Below are 16,917 nucleotides of genomic sequence, written 5' to 3'. Positions count from 1 at the left end.
TGCGCTGGAAACGATAGCCGATGATCTTTCCCTGCTACGGCATGCAGCTTCTGCACAGCAAGTCCTGGGGCTTCCACTTTGGTAGGCATCTCGCGAGTAATTAATTGCTGCAGTCTCGTCTGCTCGAAAAACGCACTTGGACCTTGTACATGCATCTAAAAGTACGCTTCATGATCGTTCTTGCATTAAAGCTCTCTCATCTGTAGTCCGGGTACCATCATCCGGCTACAACACACAGCCAGCTCCTGCACCTCTACACAGTCAAAATGATTTCCGGGTAGTGACACCTAGATACCAATCAGACCACGCTTGACTTTCCCATCCGGGCAAGCAGATCATTGCTCCATGTCGTGAAACCATTGCCTTGCACATGATGGCCACTCCCGGTTATCTGGGACCCGACTGACGGAGCCTTTACTCCACACTCAGGCGTCTGGGGTCCCCGCATATGTACCCTGAATCATGAGCATTGCGTGTGGATAAAGACAGTCCAGACTCCATCGCTGTAAGAGTTTCTTCACTGTCGTGCTTCGTACGCAACGGTGCCACTGAATCCACCAGAGGCCAAAACACCATGGCAAGAGAGAAGCAGTTCCCTCAGCAAGTCACCACCGGTAGCAATCTCACTGATGAAGATATCGTTCGCAACCATGGACTCCACCACGATCATGTTGCCGAAGAGGCGCTCGGTGGGCGCACGGCCGACTTGGGCAAGTCATACTTTACAAGCATCAACTTCATCGGCACAGTCATTGTAGGTCTTTGTGTTTTTTTATTTTCCAAAAGCTCATTATGTACAGGCTACATGTTTGGCGCAAATATCAGGGTAAGTTTATGTCCAACCCATAGCATAGGTTGAGACACTAACTATCGATCTAGGTATCTTGGCTGGGTTCTTCCAGCCAACACCTTGAGCCTCATTAACACTGCCATTGGACCATCACCAAACATCATATGGGTCAGCATCTCTTGGACAGCTGGTTTTGCCATTGGCTTCACACTTGTTGGTCGTCTATCCGACATATTTGGTCGGAGATGGTTCTTCATTTGTTCTTCCCTTCTCGGTCTAGTCGGAAACATCATCGGAGCAAGTGCACAAAGCATAGATATGTTGATTGTCAGTACAAAATGCTATATCAACAGATGGCCCTAACAGAAACAGGCCACCAACTCGATTAACGGCCTTGCTGCTGCCGGTCAGCTCTCGTTTCACATTATCCTCGGCGAGCTTGTACCGAACTCTCTCAGAGGTCCAGTCAATGCTTTTGTGCTTTTCACTTCGGTTCCGTTTGCCGTCTTCGGTCCTCCAGTTGCGCGATCGCTATACCAGACCACAGCTCTTCAATGGCGATGGTGCTATATCCTAGGATGTATCGTCAATGTTTTTGCCGTAGTCATGTACTTTTTCTTTTATTTCCCACCAACATACGTAAGTGAGCTCTCATCCACACACCTCGGTCAGGGCTAACAAGCACAGGAAATGCTCCACGTTGGCGGCAAGTCTAAACTTAAACAGCTAAAGACTCTCGACTGGGTTGGAATTCTCCTGTTTTCAACTGGACTCGTTGTTTTTCTGATCGGCATGAACTGGGGTGGCTCAGCATACCCATGGGATAGCGGACACGTACTTGGAGCACTGTTCGCGGGATTTGGCACTTTGGTGGCATTTTGCTTTTGGGAAGCTTACGCTCCCGGACTCGAATACCCGCTAATACCTCTACGGTTGTTCAGGAACATCAAGTACGATGCGAATGTAGCGTGTGCTAGCTTGGCGGCTATTGTCTACTATGCTAACACGGTCATCTGGCCTACCATGGTCTCCGCGCTATTCACAACTGACATTTCCAAGATCGGGTGGCTGTCCGTAAGTTTGTAGATTCTTGAGCTTTTGAGTCCAGACTGATATTCACAGTGTGCTGTCGGGGGTGGTCTGCTTCTGGGACAGATTCTTGGAGGTGCCGGTGTGCGCTATCTGCCACGAATGAAGATTCAGATGACTGTGGCGGCAGTTATCACAACGGCCTTTGTCGCCGCCGTTGCCGCATCCGACGAGAATACCGAAGACCGAACCACAACCTTTCTATTAATCGGCACCATTGCAGCAGGATACATTGAGAACCTGACGCTTTCGAGTACTGCGTATCTTTGGGACCCAGCGGATATCGGTTTGGTGACTGGTGTCATGGGAGCTATACGTACCGGTCTTTCGGCTATCGCGACAAGCATGTACTCGTCCATCATCACAACAGAGTCAAAAAAGTATATTCCACGAAAAGTCGGACCTGCTGCGCTTGCCGCTGGACTACCGGAATCGTCACTAGAGTCTCTACTTTCAAGTATCACACTTGGAGACTTCTCAGCCGTGCCTGGTATTACACCAGACATTATTGCTGCGACCGGAAGAGCTGTCAAAGACGCTTACGCACTTTCATTTCGAACAGTGTATCTCTGTACACTACCATTTGGAGCGCTGCTTATTGTTGCGGCACTGTTGTCGCCAAATGTAGAGCAATATCTTACCGACGAAGTTGCTAGGAAGATGCATGATCGGGTTGAGAAGGATGAGGGGGTTGAAAGAAAGGAGGTTGTTGAAGCGTAGTTTGAGGTTACGGGGAGTTATTCAGTACATATATATATAGACATTTTAAGAATGTATAAATTTTTTGTTGGATCAGAGATTCTGTTTGGTTCATTGTATTTGTCTGCCTGGTACTATGAAATCATCTAATCTTGATTGAGTTTCTAGCAAGACGCTGTACGTGTATTGTATCTATGTCTTCTACTCTAGCCAAACCTCAAGACTTTCCATCCATCACTCCCTCTTCAACCACTGCAGATTGACCGCACTAACACATCCCTTCTCCCCCTCTCTCAACCACCCCAGCAGATTCTCCATGCCCAACCGCTCAAACCCTATATGACTCTCTACACTGGCTCCCGCCGTGTGACTCAGAACCATAACATTATTCCTCACCGCCAACCGTGGATTCACACGCGGTTCATCCGCATGGACATCGAGTCCCGCAGCACCGACCCTACCTTCGTCCAACGCCTTATTCAGCGCCTCCTCATCCACCAATTTCCCTCTCGCAATATTCACCAGCCGCGCCCCGTGCTTAAACTGGTTGAACTGTGGTGTCGAAAGTAGCACTTCGCCTTCAAACGGGGTAGCCAGCACCACGCAATCCGCCATGCCCAGCAACTCGTCCAGCGTTGCGCAATACGTCGCTCCGACGCTCTTCTCTCGCTCTTCATCCTGCCTCACAACATCGTAATACGCAATCCGCATTTCAAACGCGCGCGTCGCTTTCTCTGCAATGCGCATGCCGATGCGGCCGAGGCCGATGATGCCGAGCACGCTGTGGTTCGGATTGTGCGTCACGGCCGCAATGTTGCGGTTTGCATCGTGGAACTGGTCTTCTGACAGGGAGCGCGCGGCGAGAAAAGACCACGTGATTGCGCGGTAGCACGAGAGAATCAGCACCATGGCGGCGTCGGCGACGGACTCGGTGCACGCGGATGCCGCATTGCAGTAGATGGTGCCGTGCGAGGCTAGACTGCGCGTGTCGACCCAGTCGAAGCCTGCGCCGGCGGAGGCGTAGATTTTACACGAGGAAGGGAGGAGAGAGCTGACGTAACGTAGATTGTTAGTAAAGTAGTTGAAAAAAAATCAATCCCTTTGCCAGTTTCCTCCTTTTGAGTAATAAGACAAAGAAAGACAACATAGAATTGTAGAAGAAATTCCAAAACTCACACCAAGTCCTCATCCCAATTCCCCATTTCCCCCCCAGTATTCCAAAACGGCCGGTACATGCCTACAAAGTCCCCCCACCGCCTTTCCCGCAGCGCCTGCTTGAACTCCTCACGGCCCATGGAATACGTCCGCACGACATGGAACTTGGCTTGCAACTCGTCGTACAGCGAGTGGTTCCAGCGTATATCGTCGCCGAGATGCAGGATCGTGGGCTTTGCAGCGACAACGACGCCGCCCGCGTCCCGCGTTTCCAAGACCATTGCGTTTGTGCAAAACGATCCTTCTTCTTCTTCCCCTATTATCATTAGAAGTTCCCCCCCAAAAAATTCCAAAAACCGTGACGATAAGAATGTGAAGAGAGAGAGAGAGAGAGAGAGAGAGAGAGCAAATAAAAATAATGTTATATGTATGACTCGTTGATTGGTTTCGTTTCCAGCTTTCTCTCTATACGTCCCGCAGATATGTTGAGACACGGGCTCTTGGTCATGTGGCTCTTTTAACATACCCGGACAAGGATCCTGGGTTCGCGCGGGGGAAGGAGCACGGGAACGTGGCAATGCATTTGTCTTTGACGGGACGTGGGGCAAAACAAAAAAAAAGAGGGTACGTAGTTAGATCCGCCGCTCTCCCTCATCAGCTTGAGGTACTATTACGTTAGCAGAGGTAGCGACGAAGATAAGACGCGTAGGCTTGCACTGCATGCATGTGGGTTGTTGCTCGATGCGAGTCGTTGGAATCGAGTGTCCGTGGTCTTGGCGGGAGGATATGGAGTGTGTTTGATGAGCAACATGTGTGTAAGTCTGGGTAGGTTTTGTCTTGAATACATGTGGCGCTGTTCCAATGCAGGCTGACAGCATCATCTTATCAAGATCCATGCTGAAAAAGAGCTTCTTCATCCGTCAATGTTTTTCCATAGTAGTGCAAACTATATGCAAGGTGCCAAATTTGACAAAAAATAGCATAAAATGTTCAATTCAGAATCTTGCACGTCGCAATAATACTATGTACAAACAGCATACAAACACAGTAACGAAAGAGGGTATTCAAACATGACCACCGCATTAATCCACAACAAAAATGGAGCGTAGATTCTCCAAACGCCAAAACATTATCATAAAATCATCAGACTCTGCCTCAAAACCAGGGAACTATGCCAAGTGTTCCCGGTCCAGTTCTAGTCGAAGGATTAGCCAGATGGCTATCGGCCCCAAGTTGATTTACCATGTCGTCCCAAAGCGGCCAGTCAATGTCGCCATTGTCCATGATGTCATTTCCGTTCATCTCTTGCCCATTCGTAGCTTCACGTATACTCGTCATGCCTTGGCCCCCGTTACTATTTATGTCGAAGCCCATGGTCGCGTTTGGGAGCATCCCGTCACTAAAGGTACGATATCCATTCGCCGCGGTCGGCGCGTTTGTAGCAAACACTTCAGCTGCCGACAGAGACTGAGAAGTTTGGGAAAGATTCGGATGCGCAGCTCCAGGCGTAGATGCCGTACCTTGAACGTAACTCGAGAAATCCAGCGGCGTACCTGCCATGACGTCGTTGATAATGTCGTCGAGATCATATCTGGAGATGTTTCTAAATGCTTGTGCTGAATTGCTTGGATCTCGTACATCATCCGGGAATCCGATTGCCGGCCCATCTGGTAAAGGACGCTGCATGTCCATACCGTTGGGCCAGCTGGGCTGCTGAGTTCCGGGTATGGCGCCAAGTTTGGGTGCAACGGGCCGGAGCATGTTGTCTAGAGTCTGTGAGTTTTGCTGAGGAGATGTAAAAGAAGTCGTATCCGTCTGTTGCAGAGTCTCGGCAGACTTCAAGTCGAATGTTTCGCTTGTAAATTGTCTATTTTGGAAGGATGAAACGGCTTGCTCGAGGGCGAGTTCGCGCTCACGGGCTAATTTTGCCTTTTCCAGCAACTTGGCGAGTGGCTTCCATATATAGCTATGGTGGGCTTTGCGCTGTGGCTCGTTATCGGCAAAAGGGAGCCACCACCGGTTAGCACAAGTTTCCAGTGCTCTCCATGCACGGTCTACGGCCTCGCCTTTGGTACGCACGCAAAGTTCGGAGAGCAAGAATGCAATGGCATGCCATTGGACATAGGTTTGGAAGAGCCAGCCCCATTTCATTGTGCGTGCTTCCGTCTCGAGTAGTAGGCCGTATTCTATGTTTTCGAGAGAGGTGACAAAGAGCTTGTCTCTGATCTCTTGTGATAACGTAGCACCTCCATCCTTGCGCTGATGCGGGTGATAGACAATCAGCCACATTTTACTCATGATGAGTCTTGATACTGTCGCCGTGACCCAGCACAGTGGTATAGTCATGTCACAATCCTTGAGGTATTTTTCCTCGATGGCCTGGTGGCAGTCGGTGATCCATTTTTCTTTCTGTTCAACGGTGAGATTTGTAAAGAACTGAGTGCACTTGTTTGGGCCTGGAGGTACGTAGATGATGCGGCGCATCAAGTTTGCAATCTCGAAGCGGAGTAAACAAAACGTCATGTCGGTGAAGCCTTGCCGGCCCTGAGGGAATTCAGTCATTTCAGGGCGGAGATCATTGTCATCAACATTCAGAGGCTGCGACAATGGTTAGCAGGTATATGTGTATCGCACTTGGAACTAAACAAAACCCACCATTTTTGTGTCGAATAGCGCCTCATGGATGCTGGGATCACACCCCTGATCTTCGGCAGATCTGGCGTCGAGGATGCAGACTTGCCACCAGAGCCGCCTTCGCATCTCAACCTCAAAGGGCGGCAAATCAAAGTGGGTGCCGTCTCGGTGGATGCCTAGTGTTTGGGCGATGCGAACGACGAGACCAGTCAATGTCCAGATTTTGCGCGCATCGTCATTGCGGCGCAGCAAGACAAGGTAGACCACAAAGGCCTGAAGGATGAGAATCTCGTCGCAGTAGAGGAAATTGGCTCTTGCGAGAGCCTGCTCGAGGCCGAAGCGGAATCTGGTGAGAAGCGTGCTTCGCTCCTCTCCCCACTTGTCGCGACATTCTACGGGTGTGATGCTGGTCACAGCACCATAATAGATGACAAACAACCAAGCCTCGAGTCCTTTACTGACCTTTTCGACATTGGCAGCAGCGTTTAGAATAGTGGGCTCAAAGGTAGGGACGTGCAAGACCTTGGTCAGGGGTTCTACGTTCTCTTTGTAGATGTTCCAGAACTGGCGGGCCTGGTGTTCGGGAGGATGCAGGGCTTGCATGTCGACATTGGAGGAGCTATAGCCGAAGATAAAACTGTGGTATTGTGACGAGGGTTCCGAGGATTCGGGTGTATGCGCATCGTCTTCGTCGTCCGAGGGCTCCATGAGGATGGACTTGAGATCCTCGACCTGGAAATAAATGTTGTGTTAGTTTGCGAGGACAAAGCGAAATAAAAGAAAATAAAAAACAAAGCGTGCTAGCGTACCTCATTGTTAAGGCTGGCCCAGAAGCTGTTGTTGATGTAGCGACTACGGCCATTCTCAACCACGAGCCGTCCAAAGCGGGCCTCGAGGCCCTGGAGGCTGTCGTCGTTGGGCGTGGTCGTGGTCGGCGTGGTCCCCAGCGGGCACTGATCCTGGGCTGCTGCGGTGTTGGTTGGCTCTCTCTGGCGGTCGGCGACATCGTCGTTGTTATTCTTGGTACTGCTGTTACTGTCATGGCCCTCGACTTGGGCATTAAGGCTGGTGACTACGCCCTCGAGGCGGCGCAGTCTCTCGAGCAGCTCAGCATCGGGGGGTTTCCTGCTCTTTCTCGGGGCACGGCCAGGGCCTGGGAAGACACAGTCGATTTTGGCGCGCACACAGTGGGAGCACGGGTTCTTCTTGTCACATTTGACCTTGCGCCTACGACAGGTAATGCACGACCGGGGGTTTGGTGTCGGTGTCGGAGCGGTGCCGGGAGAGGGGCCGTTGGCAGTGCGGCTTGGCTGGCTTAGATTGGGCGAGTCCTGGCTGGGGCGTCTCTCGTCGGACATTGTACTCATACCCAAGTATCGAGCTTTGGGGCTCGAAGTTGGATGGCGACCTTGACAGATGCCGTCCTTTGTGCATTGCCCGAGGCTTCTGACATGCACACGCCCGGACTGCTTGCGGCCGTACTTTTGGCGGCACCACCCCCGGCCCTAGTCGCACCTCGGAGCTGAGTCAACATCAGACTCCGACCAACGTCCAGGCTCACCACCACGTGCCCGTCTCTTCTCTGCTTCCAAGCATCTACTTATATATATACTATGCTATCTACTGACATACTTCCGTACATGCACATCCATGTACTGCCTCGCGAACCGCCATGATTGGCGCCCTCTGAACAATGACACATACCCACACTCAATCCCATGACCCGGATATCCCGAATCTCTCCACTGGCACCCTATCCACCAGCACCATCCCCTTCACCATGACGGCTTCAAATGCAGTCATCCATAGTAAACTCTGGCCAGTTGTAATATCATTATCAATACCCTGCCGTGCTACACAGCCAGTCCTGTCATATACCTAGCTGTCCTCTTTCCAAGCCGCAGTCTTTACCCAAAAAAGACTCTCCCCCGCCATAACCTTGTTACAAGACATTCGCCTACTGGCATTCACCGACCGATACTCCGAACATGTGCTCCTACCTCCGCTCGTTTCGACCCCCGACATTTCTCTCCTTCTTCCGCCTGCTGTTCTCTACAGTCAGCCTCGCCCGATCCTCCGCCTCATCCTCCAGCTCCTGGTCAATCATCTCCCGAACCTTCATAATCTCCTCGAGCGAAATCCCTCGTGTGTCCACCGTCACGCTAGGCGCTCCCTCTAGATATCTCAAATTCTCAAGCGCTTGCTCAATAAGCTTGTGCAGCTTGGCCTGAGAGTTGAGGTTCTCGTGCCGTTTGATGTTGTGTAGGTCTGGATATAGCACCCCGTCGCCGTTCTCTGCCCCTTGGAATGCTTGTAGGTATGGCACATGGGCTGGAAGCTCGTTGTGCAATTGCGCACCAACGCACACCGAAGTTTCATGACACCACGTCCGAGCGACGTTGCGTGGCGTATACCCACCCCCGCCTATGATGAGCAACGGGCGGCCATATGCCTTGACTGTCTCCACGCAAAAGCCATGAGCTTTGATGTTGAGATTGAACCGGCCAAGCCGATCTCCGCCCAGAGAGTCGGCGCCGGATTGCAGCACAATTGCCGTTGGGTTGTACTTTTCAATTACTGCGCTCGTAACAGTCTTAAACAGCCACTTGTACTGCTCATCATCGATGCCGTCATCAATCGGAATGTTCAGGCTGTGAGCCTTGCCGGGGTTTCGGGCATCCGTCGGGCCCGTCTCGTCAATGTTCCCCGTGCCTGGGAAGAACGGATAACCGTGCTTGTCAATGCCATACTTGTGATATGAAAGTGTGAATACTCTGTCGGTTGACTCGAATGCCTGTTCCACACCGTCGCCATGGTGAACGTCAATGTCAATGTACAGCACCCGCTGGTGATGTGATAGCAATAGTTGGATGGCTATGACAATATCATTGACGTAGCAGAATCCCGAGGCCAGATTCTTCTTGGCATGATGCAGCCCGCCTGACCAATTAATTGCAATGTCAGACCGGCTGTTGAGCAAATTCCACGTCGCGCTGCAGGTAGCACCAGTGTAGAGGGACACGTAGTTCCAGAGGCCATCAAATACTGGACAGTCATTAGACTCTCCACCAAATCCATACGTGATGTACTGTGGGTCATCGGGCTGTGCATTCTGCGGTGTAATTTTGCTGAGGTACGATAGATACTCGCGGTCATGGAAAATGGCCAGTTCATTGAAGTTTGCCGGCCGTGGCTCGAAAAGATCCATAGTGTACTCTAGTCCATATGCGAGTACAAGTTGTTTGGTGAGCGTCAGTCGCCATGGTTTCATGGGATGCGAGCTGCCAAAGTGATGATACTCCACATGTGGGTTATAGTGAAACGAGACATTCCATCCTTTGGGTCGCTCCAGCCCATGTTCTTCAGCCTCACGAGCGATTACCTCAATCTTCTCAGCATCCGTCATCGCCTTGAAGTCCTGGAAGCTTGCTGGGTAGGCATCATCTGGGGATAAGTATTCCTGCACGATGTTGTTGGCAGGTCCGTTGGACGGGATATAGCCTGGAGTCCGCATATTGCTTAATGGTTGAGATGCACTGCCAAGGACGGTGTGGTCAAATTCGGCTATGATGCGTGGTTTCGGAGCACTCTCCCAGATCCAACGGTTGCAGTCGTCCTGTGTCCCGATGAATGTGCTATTAGTCAATGAATGCGACTTATTTTCTTCCGCACGGCGTTCTTCCTAGCGTGCTAGAGTCTGAGGGTTAGGAAGAAGACGCTTTGCTCGATTTTCCTCAGCTGAACTGGTCTGAGGGTCATGAAGAGGGGACAGCGCTCGACAACTGTCGGCTGCACTTTTCTGCAATTGTCAGCATGCGCCAGACAACACGAAGTTTGAAACATGACCGGAGCTCCATAAGACTGTCTGAGATGTAACACTATCAAAAAGCTACTTACGTTGGATTTTCGCTCCTGTTTCTTAGCTGTGCTTGTTGTTTTTGGTTTCCCAGGCTTCTTCAGACGGTAGTCTACTTTTGCTGCACGCCGCGCCTCAGGGTTGGCCAGTTGCCACTGTGGCCCGTTTAGAAGTGTATGAGGCGTTTGCTCAGCAGGATTTGTGGTGAATGCTGAGCTGCTATACGATGGAGTATCTTTTTCTGGGATGTAGTCGCTGTCTTGGTCGCTGTTATCGTCGTAGTTGTTGTTGTAGGTGTCGTCGTCGCCATCTTCACTATCCGTCGATGAAACGACTGAATCGTCTTCGGCGCTGTTGTCTGATTGGCCGCACTGCTGCATCCTGCCGAGCGCCCGGCTGAACCTAGCCTCTTTGTCAGCTAGCTGTGCCTGTTCATCCAACCCACGCCAACGACCGCGACAGGATATGACAATCCGTTCGACTTACGATATTTGAAAAATAATCGTGTGTAAAGGCTGATCAACTTAAGTGGAATTTGGACATCGTGTGAGAGGGTTAAGACAATATCCGTTGGTTTTTGTATTGAGCGATTTTCACTTTCATCGCACCAGTGGCTCTTTCACCTGCGCGGCCACCCCACGCCTCATCAATTTCCATCGAGGTCACCGTCGCAATAGACGCATCTGGCTTTTCTTGACCCGTTTGAACTTTCCTCGAGGCCCTGAGTGTGTTGCATACAGTCGCCTCGCAGGTTCCTCTTGCCACCAAACAAACGCGTCCCCAGCCGCACCACATCTCCAACGTCTGCCATGGCCATCGCAGAAGATGCAGCGACAGTGCTTGAGCAGTTTGTACATGATGGTAACCTCAACTACCTGCAAAAACGAAGCGCGACGCCCGCTAACGATGCATAGTTGCAAACTTGCCAGCTGAGATTACCCACCTGTACGAAGAGGTACAGGCCAAGGACAATCAAATCCAAGAGCTGCGGGCTGCAATACATCAGCGCGATAGCAGCATTCAGAAATTCATCAAGCTAAATGGTAGTTTGGTGGAAAATCCAAAAGAGGCGGGTTATTCCAAAGTTATTACCGCCAGCTACGAAAAAGCGCAGATACTGCAAGAAGAGAAGATTGGGCTAGTGGAGAAAGCTGCGGCTCTTGTATGTTTTTGGCCTATGCATGGCTGCGGGTTTGCTTACAAGAAAACAGTTGGACCGCCACGTCAAACGTCTAGATATCAAACTACGAGATCTGCAAAATGATGGTTCGATACCTACAGATCCTCAAATGCCCTCGCTGCTGAGGGACTCACCTGGAAATCTGGTCCCGCCCGCCTCAGTGACCAACACAGGGGCCAACACGCCATTGCTACCTGTGTCAGGCAATCACGGAGGCGGTGCGCCAAACCTTGCGCAAGCAGCCGCCATTGCGCGACTGAGCAGCGCGACCAACGTAGGACTCACTTCAAGGACGAATCCTTCGCTGCAGAACATGCAGACGCAGGCGCTCCTGAACCAGCAACGGCTCACCAACGCTCAAAGTGCTATCCAGGCCAGCGCCCGACAGGAACGAGAAGTATCGGTTGGCAGCGACACCAAGCGTCGCCGTCCGACAGGCAGTATTGGTCCCCTACCTTCGGCGGCATCGAGTTTGGGCCGGCAAGGGTCAATCGGGCCAGGTACCCCTAAACCGTCGACACCAGGCTCCCGGGCAGGCAGCGTTGGACCAAGACCACCGAAACATGCACTCACAGTGAAGAAGGCAAAGCCGCAGCAACCGTTGCGCAAAGCAGCCCTCACAGCAAAGTCTGGTGTTAACAAGAAGCGTCGCAAGGGCGGGTCCCGAGCGTCACCGTCTACAACTGCAGATGATGAGAGCGTAGCGAGCGAAGCAGGCACCGAAGACGAGGACATGTCGGGCATGGGAGGCGGGGATGCAGAGGAAGACGAGTCGGACGACACCAAGTACTGTACATGCCAACGGGTCAGCTTTGGGGACATGGTGGCGTGCGACAATGACAACTGCAGATATCAATGGTTTCACTGGGAGTGCGTGGGCATCAAGGAGGAGCCGCTGGGGGACTGGCTGTGTCCCGAGTGTCGGAACCAAGCACCGACGAAGATCAAGAGAGCACGTTGAAAGGGGCTAGAATCGAGATTGGCAACGGCTAAGAACTGGGGCCATGTGGGATGGGGTGCAGGTACAAGGCAATGGATAGAGAGATGCAGCCGCCAGGGCTTGCGGGAGAGGCGTTGATGCTGCAGTGTTGGAGAGCCACGGGCGCGTGGCCCCGTGGCAGGAGTGGTTGTTGTTGGCCATGTGGATAGACAGTACTACTATGTAAGCAGTCGGATGACTGCTATACCCCCATGCGATTGCAGCTTGCGGTGTTCCCCCCGTACGAAAGGAAATTGGGGCAGTCTCCACTCGGGCTCGCGACAGGGGGCCGTGATCGCCGGGCCAGGCCAGGCCCGGCGGCCGAACACGCTGGTGCTGTTGATCGTGCAATGGACAGGAGGGTGCAGCCGCTGGGGTGGGAGTGTCCAGGCACCGGGCTGGTGGAGCAGGCTCTTGTTGTACTTGCAGTATGTAGCAGAGGGAGGGTGGGATGGTGACAAGGCGAAAAGGATGTGCCAAGTGCATAACTAGTAGATGGCATAATAGCAGACTATGTAATATAGACGCGCGCCTCCCGCTGGCGTGGCTGGCGTGGCTAGCCGGGCGTGTGGCGCGGGGGGACAGAGTAGTGGCGTCATGGCCTAACGGGCTGCCATTCGCCGGCGGGGTGTGGCTGGACCTTCGCTGGGCTCTGGCTGGCCCTTTGCTGGCCCTGTCGCTCCCCCTTCGCAGCCAAGGCGCGGGCACGAAAGGGGCACGACGGCCGACATTTGCATTGTCATTGCACCAGACCAGCCTCATAAGTCTGGTGGACCCCCGGCTGGCTGGCCTCGCACATGCTCGTGCTGCCGTGCGCTTTGTTGTTGCCGCTGCTGCATTTGCGTCGTCTTCGTCTGCGTCTGCGTCGCCGCTCTCTCTCTCGATCTTTACCCGGCCTGCTTCTCACATTCCCTTTGGCCGCTTGACCGCTTGGCCGCCCGCCCACTTACGTCTTGTCCTTGCTGCATCTACTAATTATCTTGCTGATCGTCGTTCGTTGCCCTCCTCGGCGCCTCTCGTCTACTACCACGCCTACCGTTTCAGCTGCACCTGCACCCTTCTTCGCCAGCCACTCCGGCTCTCTCCCTCTTTATTTTTTTACCGCCTTTGGACCGTCGACACGGATACGACACTAGCCAACGGCTGTCAGCCCCCGCCGTCTCACGTGCGACGCCGCCCCCGATGAACACTATGAACGCCCGGAGTGGCACCCTGTCACCGCTGTCAACCGACGGCCAAGAATGGTCCCCCATTAACGGGTACCAGAACATCGCAGGCGACAACCCCTACTCACCCACAATCCCACCCAACACCTACGGCTCAAGTAACCCTGATGGCGGCATGTCGAATGGAATGCGTCCCGGCACCAGCAATGGAAACCCCTCACCGCCCAGTTCCGTTGGGCGCTCAAGCGACGGCACTGGGTTGTACGCCTCGAGTCTCAACGAGAGCATGCGGCCCATGATGGACAACCGGAAGATGCAGGCCCTCGAGGAGACCATGGCCGATCATTTCCACGTCCTCAAGGCCTATCTCGGCCCATACCTCAACGACGAAAAGGGAAACCCACGACCAAGCAGGGCAAAGGACAAGCTGACCAGGCTGTCGGCCGTCCAGTTCCAGGAACTCAGCACCGATGTTTACGACGAGTCAATACGTAGAGAACAGGATCGCAAGCGCGGAGGGCCGGGTGCGCCTGGAAACGATACTCCGCAATTTCTCCTCCCCAAGAACAGCTTCCACCCCAAACGCAACCAGGCGCGACAGAAGCTATCCACGCTACCTCTCGAGCGCTTTCGCCAGCTTGCTACCGACGTCTTCTACGAGCTCGAGCGCAGGTTTCCCCGCTTCACTGGAGGCGAGATGCCACCGCGCCCATCAAGCCCAGCCATGAGCGTCCAGAGTCGCATGAGCAACAGAGGGCCCTCGAGCAGAGCGGGCACACCAAATAGCATGGGTGGCCGACCTCCGCCTGGGCCAGGATATCGAGGACCGCCTCCCATGGGCGGGCCTATGGGCGGGCCAATGGGTGGGCCAATGGGCGGACCTCCAGGAGGACCTCCAGGACCGCCGGGACAAATGCGGCCCGGCTCGGGAAATGAGCCGGGCTCCTTTGGGCGCCCATTGCCCAAAACGTTCCAGTCAAATACGATTGTCCCGAACAAGGGTACTCTGGTTGAAGATGACGATGACAGTGCTGCAGATGACGACGATTCCTTCAACCTCGAGGGTGCTGCCGCTAGACGGCAAACAAGCAAGAGCGCAAAGAGCATAAACATGGCTCAGGAAAAGATGGTAGAAGACCTCCAGAATCAGGTGTCGGAACTGCAGGGCAAGATTGGTACCTTGGAGACTACAATACGAAACAAGGACGAAGAGTTGGAACGCCTTGAGCAGGCTGGCAAAACGCAGGTCGGTGCCTCGGAGACCGACCGTGCAGAGTGGGATGATCTTCGCTCGTCACTGGAGCAAAAAGTCGAAGAGGCAGAGAGCCTCAACTCGTCTCTCCGGTCCGAGATAGACAGGCTGCGCAATGAGAATGAAGACATTGAAAAGAACCTTCGCGCACAGATTGCCACCCTCGAATCGAGACCACCTCCACAATCGGCGGATAGCGGTGATGGACAGTGGAGACAACGGTGCGAAGAGCTTGAACGAGAGTTGAGTGAGCAACAACAAGTGACGGAAGAGGTCCGAAGAGATGCGTCCATGTTCCTACAGGAAATGAAGGAGCTGTCAGCTCGTAGTGATGCGGCTGCAGAAAAGGAGGAACAAATGGCGAATCAAGTTCGGTCACTCGAGGCTGAGCTAAAGGAATGGAAATCACGATACGCGCGCACCAAGACGCAGCTTCGAAACCTCAAGGCATCGTCCATGGGCTTGTCCCAACTTGTAGCAGCCGACCTAGGTGGCTACGCCCGCGACTCTTCCTTTACTTCACCCGATGGAATCGTCAAAGATGTACATATAACTAAGTTCCAGCTCAGTATTGACGAGCTGCTTCAGATGGCAAGGAGAGCCAATTCGGAACAGACTCTTGAAGGCATGCGCCATGTTGTCAAGTGTGTCCGAGCGATCACGGGCGATATCGATAACACATCGCTTTCGCAAATCCAATCACCCACAAGCAGTGTGAGCGGCGACATACTAGCAAATCCAGAGAAACAACAGGCAAAGCTAAAGTCGCGCGTCAGCGCTACAGCCAACAATCTTATCACTGCCACGAAGAACCATGTGGCTTCTGGTGGACTTTCACCAGTTAGTCTACTAGATGCTGCTGCTAGTCATCTGTCCACTGCTGTTGTCGAGCTAGTCAAGCACGTCAAGGTTCGACCCACACCAGAAGATGAACTTGAGGCCGACGATGAGGACGCTGATAGGCCTATGCCACTCAAACCGGCTGTGTACTCAAACAACACTGCAACTACGAATGGTGGAGCCACGATGAAGTCTGGCCATCAACGTGGTGGTAGCAGCAGAGGTGGTAGCAGTGACACTACTCGCTACAGCGCATACAGCTCGCCTTATAGCGGCTATGATGGTCAAAGTGTCGGCGGGAACGGCGCACCCGACGGCGGCATGCTCGAGTTCAAGGTACATTCCTAGTCAGCATGGGTAGCCACAACCTACTGACGCTCGCAGAACTACCTTGAAGATCAAACGGCTCTTCTTGTCCAGAGCATCCAGCCTCTCGTCAATCTCATACGCAACAACCCAGATGGTTCGCCTGCGGATGATCAACAAATACACGAATACATTCAAGATATTTCACAAGCGGTTGAGGACACTGGAAACAAAACCTATGATGCCGTCAACCAGCTATCCAATTCAGCTCTGAAGAAGCACGCCATTCCAGTGGTTCAAGTCCTTGATGAGTGCAGACAAAGCATGCTGGCCGTTGATGTTAGAGGTGGAGGCCGCGAGAAAATCCCACCCCTTGCGTTCCGGACCGCAAGGGCTCTCAAGGTTTGTCTTTTATGAGAAATATGTCGATTGTACGTATACTGATCATGAAAAAAGGAACTCGTACTCCGTGTCGACCGCATTGAATCTGGTGAACTTACAGTCGAGCAAAATCTTAATACTGAGTTGTAGTAGTAGCCAATCACCGAAACAAGCACACATGAACTTCGAATGCAATGTCGCGCACTCGCAATCAAAACTAGCCATCGCCGGTGTGTGTGTGTTCTAAACAAAGAAGCATTTTCAACTGCTATGCATGACACATGGTTAGCGTGGCATAGTGTTGAGTCCTTTTTCTTTCCCCAAAGGCGACATGCTGTATGTAGTCTCCGTTTCAATTTCTGGATACCTTCTCTTTCCTCTCCTGATTTTCTACTTTGATGCATAGCTGTGCTGTGTAATGGGATGTTTGCGCCATCGCCGTAAGGATAAGAGGGTCATGTATTCTACATAATGAGGGGGACTCGAAAAGGGACTTGGGAAAGGGATACCACGATGGAAGCATGGGCCAAGCCAGGAAGCTTTTATTATATGGAGTAATCAGAACGAGGATTTTTAGTAATTGCATATCC

General features: G+C 52.6%; 7 protein-coding genes across 7 annotated transcripts; 3 read left to right on the top strand and 4 right to left on the bottom strand.

Moving 5' to 3' along the window:
- Positions 1 to 574: 574 nt before the first annotated feature.
- COCSADRAFT_160280 (uncharacterized protein) lies at positions 575 to 2,599 on the top strand (the record flags this gene model as incomplete). Its single annotated transcript, XM_007701753.1, has 6 exons — positions 575 to 754; positions 801 to 826; positions 880 to 1,117; positions 1,163 to 1,429; positions 1,478 to 1,864; positions 1,913 to 2,599. 6 exons carry the CDS (start codon positions 575 to 577, stop codon positions 2,597 to 2,599), a joined length of 1,785 nt encoding a protein of 594 aa, XP_007699943.1.
- Positions 2,600 to 2,668: 69 nt separating this feature from the next.
- COCSADRAFT_36612 (uncharacterized protein) lies at positions 2,669 to 4,465 on the bottom strand. Its single transcript, XM_007701556.1, has 2 exons — positions 3,755 to 4,465; positions 2,669 to 3,629 (listed from the first exon to the last, which is right to left on the bottom strand). The coding sequence occupies exons 1-2, from the start codon at positions 4,012 to 4,014 to the stop codon at positions 2,813 to 2,815; spliced, it is 1,077 nt and encodes a 358-aa protein (XP_007699746.1). The 5' UTR covers positions 4,015 to 4,465; the 3' UTR covers positions 2,669 to 2,812.
- Positions 4,466 to 4,687: 222 nt separating this feature from the next.
- COCSADRAFT_142075 (uncharacterized protein) lies at positions 4,688 to 7,807 on the bottom strand. Its single transcript, XM_007701752.1, has 3 exons — positions 7,177 to 7,807; positions 6,389 to 7,099; positions 4,688 to 6,331 (listed from the first exon to the last, which is right to left on the bottom strand). Exons 1-3 carry the CDS (start codon positions 7,732 to 7,734, stop codon positions 4,889 to 4,891), a joined length of 2,712 nt encoding a protein of 903 aa, XP_007699942.1. The 5' UTR covers positions 7,735 to 7,807; the 3' UTR covers positions 4,688 to 4,888.
- Positions 7,808 to 8,363: 556 nt separating this feature from the next.
- Positions 8,364 to 10,603, bottom strand: COCSADRAFT_181209 (uncharacterized protein; the record flags this gene model as incomplete). The annotated part of the gene is made up of 2 exons (XM_007701751.1): positions 8,364 to 9,983; positions 10,265 to 10,603. The coding sequence occupies 2 exons, from the start codon at positions 10,601 to 10,603 to the stop codon at positions 8,364 to 8,366; spliced, it is 1,959 nt and encodes a 652-aa protein (XP_007699941.1).
- Positions 10,604 to 11,032: 429 nt separating this feature from the next.
- Positions 11,033 to 12,364, top strand: COCSADRAFT_90512 (uncharacterized protein; the record flags this gene model as incomplete). The annotated part of the gene is made up of 3 exons (XM_007701750.1): positions 11,033 to 11,084; positions 11,138 to 11,385; positions 11,435 to 12,364. 3 exons carry the CDS (start codon positions 11,033 to 11,035, stop codon positions 12,362 to 12,364), a joined length of 1,230 nt encoding a protein of 409 aa, XP_007699940.1.
- Positions 12,365 to 12,474: 110 nt separating this feature from the next.
- On the bottom strand, positions 12,475 to 12,994 carry COCSADRAFT_320360 (uncharacterized protein). The gene has a single exon (XM_007701749.1). It carries the CDS (start codon positions 12,882 to 12,884, stop codon positions 12,585 to 12,587), a length of 300 nt encoding a protein of 99 aa, XP_007699939.1. The 5' UTR covers positions 12,885 to 12,994; the 3' UTR covers positions 12,475 to 12,584.
- An 86-nt stretch (positions 12,995 to 13,080) lies between these two features.
- On the top strand, positions 13,081 to 16,807 carry COCSADRAFT_36606 (uncharacterized protein). Its single transcript, XM_007701555.1, has 3 exons — positions 13,081 to 15,976; positions 16,025 to 16,348; positions 16,403 to 16,807. The coding sequence occupies exons 1-3, from the start codon at positions 13,574 to 13,576 to the stop codon at positions 16,475 to 16,477; spliced, it is 2,802 nt and encodes a 933-aa protein (XP_007699745.1). The 5' UTR covers positions 13,081 to 13,573; the 3' UTR covers positions 16,478 to 16,807.
- Positions 16,808 to 16,917: the final 110 nt, after the last annotated feature.

The sequence above is a fragment of the Bipolaris sorokiniana genome (assembly GCF_000338995.1).
Source record: "Bipolaris sorokiniana ND90Pr unplaced genomic scaffold COCSAscaffold_7, whole genome shotgun sequence".
NCBI lineage: Eukaryota > Fungi > Ascomycota > Dothideomycetes > Pleosporales > Pleosporaceae > Bipolaris > Bipolaris sorokiniana.
This window is presented reverse-complemented; position numbering and strand designations above follow the sequence as displayed.

Excerpts from the sequence above, each read along its gene's own strand:
- COCSADRAFT_36606 (XM_007701555.1), top strand. The coding sequence starts at position 13,574 with ATGAACGCCCGGAGTGGCACCCTGTCACCGCTGTCAACCGACGGCCAA. Across the intron at positions 15,977-16,024 it reads GCGGCATGCTCGAGTTCAAG|AACTACCTTGAAGATCAAAC; the intron begins GTACATTCCTAG and ends TGACGCTCGCAG. Across the intron at positions 16,349-16,402 it reads GGACCGCAAGGGCTCTCAAG|GAACTCGTACTCCGTGTCGA; the intron begins GTTTGTCTTTTA and ends TCATGAAAAAAG.
- COCSADRAFT_142075 (XM_007701752.1), bottom strand. The coding sequence starts at position 7,734 with ATGAGTACAATGTCCGACGAGAGACGCCCCAGCCAGGACTCGCCCAAT. Across the intron at positions 7,100-7,176 it reads GGGCCAGCCTTAACAATGAG|GTCGAGGATCTCAAGTCCAT; the intron begins GTACGCTAGCAC and ends ATTTATTTCCAG. Across the intron at positions 6,332-6,388 it reads CGCTATTCGACACAAAAATG|CCTCTGAATGTTGATGACAA; the intron begins GTGGGTTTTGTT and ends CCATTGTCGCAG.
- COCSADRAFT_320360 (XM_007701749.1), bottom strand. The coding sequence starts at position 12,884 with ATGCCATCTACTAGTTATGCACTTGGCACATCCTTTTCGCCTTGTCAC.
- COCSADRAFT_36612 (XM_007701556.1), bottom strand. The coding sequence starts at position 4,014 with ATGGTCTTGGAAACGCGGGACGCGGGCGGCGTCGTTGTCGCTGCAAAG. Across the intron at positions 3,630-3,754 it reads AATTGGGATGAGGACTTGGT|CTCTCTCCTCCCTTCCTCGT; the intron begins GTGAGTTTTGGA and ends ACGTTACGTCAG.